This window comes from Budorcas taxicolor, chromosome 19 (assembly GCF_023091745.1).
Source record: "Budorcas taxicolor isolate Tak-1 chromosome 19, Takin1.1, whole genome shotgun sequence".
Lineage (NCBI taxonomy): Eukaryota > Metazoa > Chordata > Mammalia > Artiodactyla > Bovidae > Budorcas > Budorcas taxicolor.
In genome coordinates this window covers 33133354-33145541 of record NC_068928.1, presented here as the reverse complement: position 1 = coordinate 33145541, position 12188 = coordinate 33133354, and the positions used below count along the sequence as shown (strand labels likewise).

The 12188-nt window shown below is 41.2% G+C and overlaps 1 protein-coding gene across 12 annotated transcripts in view; it reads right to left on the bottom strand.

Annotated features, from left to right (window-relative positions):
* The window catches only part of NCOR1 (nuclear receptor corepressor 1), a 113618-nt gene that overhangs the window by 45386 nt on the left and 56044 nt on the right, over positions 1-12188 (bottom strand). For 10 of the 12 annotated variants that reach the window (XM_052658700.1, XM_052658709.1, XM_052658704.1 and 7 more), the window contains 5 exons: positions 11800-11927; positions 10075-10292; positions 9142-9204; positions 7207-7346; positions 5583-5709 (listed from right to left, as the gene is read on the bottom strand). In XM_052658700.1, the coding sequence (XP_052514660.1) occupies positions 5583-5709; positions 7207-7346; positions 9142-9204; positions 10075-10292; positions 11800-11927 (676 nt within the window). The remainder of the gene's footprint in view (positions 1-5582; positions 5710-7206; positions 7347-9141; positions 9205-10074; positions 10293-11799; positions 11928-12188) is intronic. The other 2 variants (XM_052658701.1, XM_052658706.1) reach the window with 1 other exon arrangement.

Sequence of the window (12188 nt, the reverse complement as noted above, 5' to 3'; positions counted from 1 at the left end):
TTGAACTTTGCTACTGATGGCTCCCACAGCACATGTACTGACAGCAGCTACAATTTTACTTTTGTTCACAATTACGTGACTCCTGGCTGTTGTTCCCATGAGCCTGTGAACACCATACGGGCAAGGATTACACATTTCACTTTTCCTTTAGTCCTAGTGACCAGCACAAGGCCGAGGTCCTGGCAGAGAGCAGGCTCACATACCTGATGTGGTGTGAAATGAATGAGCGGCTGTGAACATGTCTTTAAGTTTATGTCACCTTTCCTCTATTACTGGACCCTTGGGCTACTTTCAATGCGACACTGCTACGAACAGGACACAGAGATACTCACTTCAACATTATGTTTTTGATTATTTTCTTAAAATAGATTACAAGACAACACAAAAATTTACATCTCCCTAAAATTAATACATACAATTCCAATGAGAATCTCAAAGGTGTGTAAGATCAATTTATAATTTATGTGAAAAAATAAGTCCCTGAGAAAATTCAAGAAAATCAGAAAATGTTATCAGCATGGGAGAGACTTACTCCTCAGACATTTAAACTCACTATGAAACAAATGTATTACGACACATTTGGGGCTGCCCCAGAGACAGACACGACAGAAGAGAAGGTCAGGAACAGGTCCTGATGGATGTGAGGAACTGATACATGCCAGAGCCAGTGCTTTAAATCTCTGAGGCAGGATAACAGCTAATGAGTGCAGTTTCTCAGAACTGGTCCTTTGTGTGGAAGAAAAACACGAACGCTGCCTTAGATAATGCAGAAAAAGAATTCCAAATGGGATAAATTCTCTTGAAACTCTTAAGAAGATAATCTAGTACAAAATACAAATAACCTCAAGAGATATGGAGAAATATTTTAAGCAAAATAGGGAACTCTGATGCCATAAATATATCATTTTTATATTAAAAAAGTAAAAATAAAAACTTATATGATCAAATGAGAACAAATACTTTTCACACATAATATTTAATAACTTGACAAATTCATGCTTTCATTCATTCAAATATGTGCCTAACACCTGCCATGTAAGAAGCTGTTTGAGGTCCTGGTAACTCAGCCACGGGACACGAAATCCTAGGGTGAAACAGGCAATGAGCAATAAACACTTGACACATCAGATAGTAATAAACGCAGTGAATATGGAACTCAGCTGAGAGCCAGTGGGTACAGAGGCATGGGAGCGCTCACATGACATCGCCAGAGGCCCAAAGGAAGTTGGGAAACGTATGCCAGGAATACATGAGTACGTGGAAAAGCCCCTCACGTGGGGTTGTCAGCTTCAGAGCAGCAATAAGGACAGTGGGCAAAACAGAGGGAGCAGCGCCTCACACCAGTCAGTGCCATCATCAGAAAGACAACCAGTGACAACAGTTGGGGAGGACGTGGAGGAAAGGGGGCCCTTAATGCACTGTTGGTAGAAGGGAAACTGGTGCAGCCACTATGGAAAAGAGTACGGAGCTTCCTCAAAAAATTAAAAACAGGACTACCATATGATCCAGCAATTCTATGCCTAGGTATTATCTGAAGGGGGAAAAAAAACACTAACTTGAAAAAATATATGTACCCCAACATTCACTGGAGCACTATTTACAACAGCTAAGATACAGAAGCAACCTAAGTGTCTGTCAACGGATGAAAGGATTCATAAAATGTGGTGCGTGTATACACACACACACATATATGTAAACATATATAAATATATGTCTTGTCATTTTTGACAACACAGATGGAACTTGAGGGCGCTGTGCTAAGTGAAATAAGTCAGAGAAGGACACTGGATGATCTCACTCACATGTGGAATCTTTATGAAGAAAACAGCACCAATAGAGAGAATAGACTGGTGGTTGTCAGAGGCAGGAGGTGAGGAGTAGGCAAAAGGAATGAATGTGTCAAAAGACTCAAACACCTAGTTATAAAATAACTAAATCCTGCGGATGTGACATACGGCATAATAACTACAGTTAATTACACTGTGTTGTAAATCTGAAAGTTGCCAAGAGTAGACATTAAAAATTCTCATCACAAGAAAAGTAACTAGGCAATGACGAAAGTTAACCAGGCTTACTAGATGATGAACTAGACTATTCCATAATATACAAGTACTGAATGATTATGTTGTTCACCCGAAACTAGTGTAACATTATATGTCAATTTTCTCATTTAACCACAGTAAAAAAGAACAGAGTGAGCAGCAGAAGGGCCAGTGCCTACAGGGAGGCTGCATGCCTCCCTGTAGGCCTCCAGCTTTGATTCTGAATGAGATGGGAGAAGCATCACAGGATGTGGAGCAGAGACCTGACCTGATTTGTATTTTACAAGGTTCACTTGGGCTGCTCTCTGGAGGAAAAAAAATAAACAGCAGCAAGCAGACCAATCCAGAGGCCACTGCAAGGAAGTGGGGTGGCAGCGATGCAGGAGAGGAGGAGATCTAAGGAGACGCACCAAACACACCCAGGGGGAGAGTGGAGGGAAAGGGAGGTGTGGAGGTGAGAGACACAGGTCAGTTTCAGATGCTGTTAACCCTTAGGTGCCCAAATACAAACGTTATACAGGCAGGTAGATGTGTGAGCCTGGACTCAGATAACAGCTCAAGTCTCAACAACAAAAACAAAATCAAAAGATAAAAGCTCAGAAGAGCACCTCACGTGTTGTAAGGTCTAATGGACAGCAGCAATTATGGTTGGTGAAAGATGCTACCAGTGTTGAAAGGCAGACAAAACTATATCATCCTTATTTTCAGAGAGGACAATGGCACCCCACTCCAGTACTCTTGCCTGGAGAATCCCATGGACGGAGGAGCCTGGTGGGCTGCAGTCTATGGGGTCGCGAAGAGTCGGACACGACTGAGCGACTTCACATTCAATTTCACTTTCACGCATTGGAGACGGAAATGGCAACACACTTCGGTATTCTTGACTGGAGAAGCCCAGGGACGGTGGAGCCTGGTGGGCTGCCATCTATGGGGTCGCACAGAGTCAGACATGACCGAAGTGACTTAGCAGTGGCAGCAGCAGCATCATTTTTATTCACACAGTGATGGAAGCCAAGTTCGAGGGCAAACTAACAAGTCATTTCTCCTCCAAAGCCTGGAGGACATGTCAGTGATTATGCAGATGACATCATCTGACATAAGCACTCCTTCAGTTATCTTCTTTCAAGTCGCAGCGCTTTACCAAGCACCAGCCAAGTGTGAGTGTCTTTTTCTTCCCCCTCAGAACACCTCAAAGAATGATTCAGACCAAGAGAAAATCTAAATTATGACAAAGGTTTGGTCTTCTGTAACTCATCTACCGAAAGATACTCATATGGTCAGACGTCCATTTAGGAAGCTGACACGGAGACTTGGTCTCTAGCAGCTATCTCCACTCACCCACGCGCAAGAGCCTGAGGGCACAAACCCATGTGGCTTCAGGATCTCCCTGAGCTGAGCAGTTAAGACCGATCAGGGCTCATGGAAAATGCACTGTGCTTGCTGCTCTTCTCTGACAAGTGAAATTAAGTCAAAGGAGCTGGAGACCCACCATTCTGGCGGCAAGTTCATTTCCTACTAACAGGAAACCATTCCAGATGTCACCATTCCAAGGATCTCCCTCACAGCTCAGTTGGTAAAGAATCTGCCTGCAATGCAGGATACATGGGTTCAATTCCTGGGTTGGGAAGAAGACCTGGAGAAGGAAATGGCAACCCACTCCAGTATTCTCACCTGGAGAATCCCATGGACAGATGAGCCTGGAGGGCTACAGTCCACTGGGTCGCGAGAGTTACACACAACTTAGCGACTAAACCAGCACCACCAGATGTCACAACACACACACAACTACAAATGGCATGATGTGACCAGGCCAGTCCACACTAGAGCCCACGGAAGCATCGCTGTAATACCAGGTTGTAATTAACCTGACCACCTCATTTGACAGTTTGGAAAAGCTTCACACGAAGACAAAGAAACAGGAAGAAAAGAGAAGGAAAAAGTCATTTCGTGGTGTTTAGTTTGTAAGAGTATGTCAGCCCATGCAACAGGATTCCACGTTCTGAAATAAACATACATATGACAAATAGACTTGGCCCTTATTATGCACCGAACTGTGTCCCACCCCACCCCCAAATTTATGTTAAAGCCCTAACCCTCAATGTGACTGTATTTGGAAATAATGCCCTTAAAAGGAGATAATAAAGGTTAGATGAGGTCATAAAAATTGGGCCCTAATTTAAAGGGCTTCCCTGGTGGCTCAAATGGTAAAGAATCTGCCTATAATGCAGAAGAGACCAGGTTCAATCCCTGGGTGGGGAAGATCTCCTGGACACAGAAATGGCAACTCACTCCAGTATTCTTGCCTGGAGAATCCCATGGACAGAGAAGCCTTCTGGGCTAAAGTTCCTGGGGTCACAGAGTCGGACACGACTGAGTGACTAAGCACTAATACAACAGATAAGTTTCTATTGTTTAAGCCACTCAGTCTTATGAAATACAAGCTTCATGTACATTTATAACCCAGGCAATACTGGCTACCAGTTACAACCCTATTGAAGTCAGCAAACCCTGAGGACCTCTTTCCAAATGCCAACCACCCCTTCAGGCTGCTTGCAGCTCCTCAGCCCGCCCCAGGCAAGCCTGCTCCAGTGGTCTCTCCATTTTGGCAATACCACCTCGGTTTTCACAAAACCTCACATAATAAAGTTCACTTATTGCTCAAAGTCAAAACCCATTTCAAGATAAATTTTAAGTTTAAAACCCAATGACAACAATTTGTAGAAAAACCAAAATCTAGTATTTCTAAAACTCCTGGAAGGTGTAGAACCTTTTAAGCTGAAAACATAAGCACCTACAAAGGAAAATGTAAACAGATCTAATTACCTGTGAAGCTTTAATTCTGGTAATTTAAAGATAAAAAGCAAATGAGATAGAGAAAATATTTGCATACATAAAACATGAATACGTTTAAGATATAACATAAGAAAAGCTATTGGAATCATTGTGAACATCCCCACTTGAGAAGAGGACAGTTAAAAGAAATTCACAGAAACTTTAATAGTAATGTAAACTAAAGTAAATTAGGTACCTTTTTTATTTCGAAAAAAATCAAGAAAACATTTACTTTTTGAGGAAGTTGTCACTAATTTTTCAAATAGCATAAAGGATTTTATTTAAGTTTCTTGACATTTTTTTGGCCAATGCCTCTGGGCCATTAATACATTTTTTTTCATGAAAACATCAATATGACATGTTCAGCTTTATAAATGCTGAAATAAATCAAGCTCAATAAAATAAAGAAAGAGGAAAATGAAACTGAAGGTACTGACGGAACCAACAAGTGTGGCAACGACAGAGACACACTGACAGCTTATGGACGTCGGCACTCAGTGTCTCAGGTAGGACTGCCACCCTTCAAGACCTTTCAATTGCAGCACCTGGACCATCTCAGGAGCTACATAAATACATGTGTGATTGAATGATAAATACACTGTGTTCTCGTTTCCTGAATGAAGCAATCCCTAGACAGCCAAACAACTAAGGCACCCGTCACGCATGTGGGCCAGCAGACGCCACAACCAGACGGAAGAGTGGTGGTACCTTCACTGTCCTCGGGGTTCTCCTCTTCGTTAGAGGCTTCAATGTCCTCGTCCTCCTGTGCTGAGACGGTGGAGGCCACGCTTTCACACTGAGACACGTCTCGCTCTTCACGGGGCTTCCGTGAGGCCTAGAAGAGTAAAAATACTGTTACTTGGGACTTATATAACTGAAAGGAAAGAAGCAAGCCTTCTCACAGCTGAGGCGAGGCAGAAGGCATACACTAGACCAGCAGCTGCCTGTCCGACAGGCACCCTGGCTCGGGGGCAGGGAGTCCCCGCAGGGACCACTAACAGGCCTTGTGTGCAGATGGATCGCTTTTATCAAAATGATCAAAAGTCACATCCAAACCATTTTTGGAACTACTTATCACTCTACATGGACAAACAGCCAAAGCCTGAAAGACTCCTGTTCTTCTCCCCCTCCAAAAAATGTTATTTTTCTAATAAAAATAACATATACATTTATTTTCTAATAAAAATAATGTCATGGAATGTGGAAGACAGAAAATTATGTTAAGAAAAATAAAAATTGCTCATAATGCTAGCAGCTAGAGTCTCATCAGAAAAGTCTTTGAGTAGTGTGAAAATGTTAAGCTCATGGTGAGAGAGACACATTTACCAAGATTTTAATTTTTGCCTAAAAGCTGGAAATTTAAAAATGGCAACCAGTATTAATGGATGTTTTCTTTCAAGACAGGCTCATTCATTTTCAAGAAAATGTCTGCAAACTTTTCAGGTCTGAAAAGAGTAGTTTTTCTGTCATTCTTAATTAAAAATGACACTGGATGACAAAGGTGAGGTTTGTTTAGCTTGGAGCTCAAACAACCCAAGTGTGCGTTTCGTTGAGTGCTACCCTGGCCCAAGACAGTGCAGAGGGCTCTCTGCCCCGCCCATCACCATATAGACATGTGTGCAAGACTCAAGGTTTACCAAAGCCAAGTTTTATTTGCTTCACCAAGGGCACTAAGTGAAACTGCTGTTTTACAAAAACAAAGCTGCAACTGCCTGGAGATGAAGAGTGCACTGAGCTTGGCGGTGCCACCAGAGGCCACACTAAGGTACCAGCACTCTCACTCACAGCTTCTCGGACCCCATGGATGCAAATGTCCACATAGTGGGAAAGGGAACATCTTAATATTCTTAGGAAAACAAAATATTCATGGAGCCCTCAAAGGGCTCTGTAGACTCTGTGAACACTGGAATTTCCTTGTTAACGCATTTTCAATAATCTCTAATAATGTTTAAATAATCTTTTCCGTAACACTTCAAAACTTGCTGGTTTTTAGTCTTTACCCCATGGAGTCTCTGAGAAAAAGTTTTTTTTCATAAGCCAGATCAACTCATTCAATATGGTCAACAGAACTCTAAAGTTTTCAATTCAAACTCCAAAATGAGTATGTTTTTCAAATCCAGTTTACAGTAATTCAAAAGTACTGCACTGCCATTACTACTAACAGAAATTTTACTCTTTGGGTAATAAACAGAGTCAACTTGTGCCAAGAAACTAGCATAGCCTTTTATAGGTAAGGCTACAAAAAAGTTTTCTTCAAAACCAATCTTTGAAGCGCAAAAAATACCCAAAAAAAACCAGTAAGTAAAAGATTCACCACCTCTGATATACTCACTTTCTGTTTATGCTGCTGCAAAAGGTTGTCAAGATTGTGCCTCCGTTTATAGTTAAAATAGAAGTTTTTACATTGGGCTTCACTTTTAGTTCCCACCATCTTGGCAATGGCTGCCCAGTTACGACCATGTTCCACTAGACCTGAATTTTAAAAACAAACCAAACATTAACTTAATAGTCACCTGATACAGCAAGCAATAAAAATAATACAGTACCCCTAATCCTTGCACTCACCATCATTAACACTGTGTTTTCAGTTATTTATTGATACATTTCAATGCTTACTGAAATGTGATTGACACAAACTCATTAACAGCTCTATTTTTCTATCCAAAGTTCAAACATGCTCAATATTGGAAGAACGTGACCCTGTCCTTGCTGTGTTATCTCCCAGAGGACCAGGACAATGCAGACACACAGGGAGAGCCCAGACACTGTCAACTGCGTGGTTAGGTACTTCTAGATCCTGGGGAACACTGTATCAGCACAAAGTTAATAAGGCAATCAAATGTGAGTAATTAACACCAAGTAAAGACACATACTTGAGGCTCTAGGTATAATCAACATGTCCCCAGTCCATTTGCAATCAAGGATCCCCTCGAAAATATCAACCAGGTTTTCTTAAACCTTCTATAATACAATGCATCACAGGAACCTATGCAATCGGACTTCCTTCCAACAAATGACACACATATATGGCACACAGAAACATATGTGCACGAAATATGGGCATATAAACGCATAAACACAGAGATGTACATTAGACATAGGTGTATCCAAACAGGAATTTCTAGTGCAAATTCAACAATTGGTGGGGAAAACATCAACTTTTCAAGGTTAACACCAGTAGATTCCTTCACAGTGAAAACTGAAGACCACCTCCAGATTCTGGCAGCGTATGACAAAAGCTGAGAGGAAGGGGCATGAGCAGTTGGGTGTGGGGATGTGCCTCTGACCAGACCACGCTGTGACCACATGGGCATCCATTTACTGCGCTGTGACAGTCAGATGACAGCAATGCATATACAACCGTCACAGCAAACACACCTCAAATAAAAATACTCTGAGGACAGAACACTCTAAACTGCTGTATTTTAGGCAAAGTTTACATGATTCTTAAATGTGTTACTCATTACCAGCTAAATAGAAAATAAATCTGAAATGTGTCACTAAAAGGTCAAGCTATTTGCAATAATTTCTCTTTGGAACTGCAAGGTAAATCCTTAACCCTCAAAAGAATTGGCTAAATTTTCTCAAAATAATTTTACTTAAAAAGTAATTTATTTATAAACCAATTATTTATCCTTTTAGAAATTTTAGCTAATTTCAAACTGTATGACCTGTACTTTATACAGGTCATTTATAAGCAAGAAGAGAACACAAGACCCATAGTGTTCCAGAGTAAAATGAAGGCCATGTGCTACACAAGTGTCAGAAGCAGAACTCAATCCTTCATCTGTCTGGCTGCAAAGTCCATGCTCTCATCTCTGAATCACAGCACAATTTCTTAGCAGTTGGTAATCAAACTTAGCCTTACTAACTGCAAAATGAGGAAACAGTTATCATTCTATTAAATGCAACTTTTAAATAAGAGACTTTTTATATCAAATACCTTCTAAAACAACATTAATTGCATTTAATCACAACTCTTCTGTAAAACTGAAAGTAGCTCACCTGCTCTTTAACAAGACATTCAAAATAAAATGAGAGAGAATGTTAAATCCCTCAAAAGTGGGTCCCTCAAACAAGACACACTGAGGTACCTTACAGAGCAGGATACCGTCAAAAAGACCTTCTAAGTGTACTTCTAAATTCTGCTTCCATTGTGGAAGAACTTTTTTTTAATTAAAAATAAATTAATTCTGTGTCACTCATTACTAATAACCCTAAAAACAAACAAAAACAAACCCAAAGAACCTGAACTACTATCATTTACCTTTTTTAGCAACTTCCATTTCTTCTTCTGTCCATCGAGAGGTTTCTACAGGTTCCGTAGAAACTGAAACAAAGGTAGAACTCAGTAAGTCAGAGAAAAATCATCCATAGATTATACAGCACCAAGCTGTAATCTGTTAACTCCACACACACCTCTAAACGCTCACCAGTTATCTTTCTAAAGCACCAATCTAATTACAATACTCATCTATTTAAAAATCTGTTTTGTAAGCAAAGTAGGATATAGTCAAAACAAAGCCCACCATGATCTGCCTCCATCCGCCTGTCTAAATTATTTCGTTCATTTTATCCTTGTCATTCCCAGAACTTGTACTTTCTTCATATCAATACTTCATGTAATGATAAACTTGGTACCACTGAGCCACCAGTGACAGGACTCGTCATTAATATGATCCTTTTATAAACTAATGAAGATAGTCCCTAATGAGAGAAAAATGCCTATGCTTAGACCCAGTATTTCATTGTCTAAGAATTTATTCCTATGAAAGTTAATTTAACAGAAAGAAAATGCCATGTGAATAAAGTTTTTTTCATTACAGTGCCATCTATGTTAGCTTTAAAGGGGGAAGAGATAGCCAACATCTCACAGCTGTCAAAAGTGAAAATAAAGATCACTCAGAAATTAGAAAACATTCATAACAAGTGCCCAGTTGAAACCTCAGAAAACAAGGTGGCACACACACTAGGAGCACAACTAAGTTCAAAGGAAACCCACAGTCTTAGGGTAGTGAGATCAGGGCTGGTGCTCTTTTTCAAAAGGCTTTGATATTACAGCCTAACAAATGTTAACGCCAGAGTTTCAGATCAGGATTTCTAGGCTGCCCGTATCAGACGTCCCTCCTGCTGTACCCCAGCACTGAAACAGAACCCCAAACAAAATTGTGGCCCATTCGCTCCAGCCCTGTCCACTCACTGGGCTCTGGCGGTGGTGGCAGAGGTGGCGGGGGCTCCTCAGTGGCCGCCGCCGCAGCAGCACTGGCTGCCGCAGCCTCACTGGTCATGGACCTGGTGATCCGGCCCTTCCGACGGCCCTGGCTATTGGCAGTCTTCCGGCCCCTGGGTGTGGCCTGCTCTCTCTCCTCAGTTTCTTCTGCTGTCCCCTCTGTCTTATCCTTTTCCTTGGTATTTTCTCTAGAAACAGTGGCCAAAGAACATTTTGTGTGATTTAAAAGTATACATACACCAAAAAGATTAAAGCTTTGAAAATTCTTCAAACAGAAACGGAACTCCCCCCAATCCCCAAACTCTCAAGTTACCTGGAATAACCAACCACTTGGGCTTCTCATCAACACAAACTCAATCCATCCAAAGACATGCCCACCCTCCCTCCCTGCTTCCTGCTCCCTCGGCCCCAACTACCTGTTGTTGACAGAACCAGCACACTCCCCATCACCCAGTTGACAGACCTGACTGCGCCTGCAGCTCTCTCCCGTACTCGTCACTCCCTGTCAGTGAACCTTGCAACTCACTAACATTTCTCCCACCACCTGTGTTTCTATCACCGCTGCCCATGTCCAGAGCCCCAGCAGCCCAGCCGCAGCCTTTCACGCCTGCTTGCTTGCCTCCCACCTCTCCGTTCATCCTAACCTGCTCAGAGCCACATTCTAGTGGAAGAGCTGTGGCAGGAAACCACTTCAGCCATGCTAAGCCTACCTATTCCCAAACAGAGCCACACCGCTCCCTGAGTGAAGTCCACATTTGAGATTTCTTTAAGGCTTTACATATCGAACCCCAACCTCCTTCTACTTTTCTCCTGAGGCGTCTGATGTCCCAGTCTAATGAAACCACTGTCTGCCACTTCCCAAGGAGGCCTATCCATCCACACTACACCCTCTATTGTACCCACATTGACCACTAGCTCCTGCATGAAGTCCTCTGGACTATGCAGGTGGAAGAAAATCTCAAGCTCTTCTCAGTCTCCCAGCTTCTGCACATGCCTTCCAGGCCATTTTCTTCTCCTCCCACTTGGATCTTGCCTAATTCCCCTCCTGGCCTATAAACTGCCCGAGAAGAGCACACGTCATGTAGGTCTCTGCACCCTCCAGAAGACTGAGCTCTCAGAGCAGTGTATGAGCACTCATTAAACAAACCAGGGATTTTAAGAACGAAGTCAAAACGAGATGTGGCAGTAACTTATGAACACTTGTGAGTAACTTATAACCACTGACCATGTGGTGAGGACAAATGTTTTATCTGAATAAGTAAAAAAAAAACAAACTATAGGTTTCATCTTCCTAAAGTACAAAACTAGAATGGCATGAGTATCCAACACTTTAAAAACCATGACAAATGATTTAGGATGCTTTAACTGCCTCAAAATCAGACAAACCTTCAGTATTTCCAAGAAGATTAGAGAAATAACAAAATAAATATTAAAAAGAAATGAACAACTACACAAGCAACAACTACTATGTATTATTTAGTCCATCCCTTCTGAAACATACTAGGTCATATCTGGCAAGTAAGTCCATCAATCCAAAAGTTATACTTACTAGAATATTCCACCCCTTAATTATATCAAATAACTACTAGGTGACAAAGGACATATCCCATTGATTTTTCTAAAATCTAAACTTTTATACCTTCAATAGATTCAATCTCATTATTTTCAAATAACAATAATATTTAACTAACTCACTTAGAGTCCTCCTTTTCATCTTTTTCTTCTTCATCTTTCTTTTCCTCCTCTTTTTTTTCTGTTTTTTCTGCTTTATCCTCTTCCTTTTCTTCTACTTTTTCTTCTTGTGAGGGTCGGGCAATTTGCTGCTAGAATGAACCATCATTTGTAAAGTTGGAAAGTTAAAAGAAACAGCTCCTCAAATTGTAATGATAATAAATATCTATGCAACAAATTAAACTTATTAATTAATCCTCCACAATTTAACTAGGGGTCATGTATTAAAAATCAGCTGTAAGCTCTTTAATGTAGTCTGTATGTATTGCTTACAAGGGTACACACACACAAATGCTCCTTGTGTTTGGATCCAGAGAGGTGACAATGTTAGGATTCCACTTAGAAATCTGATG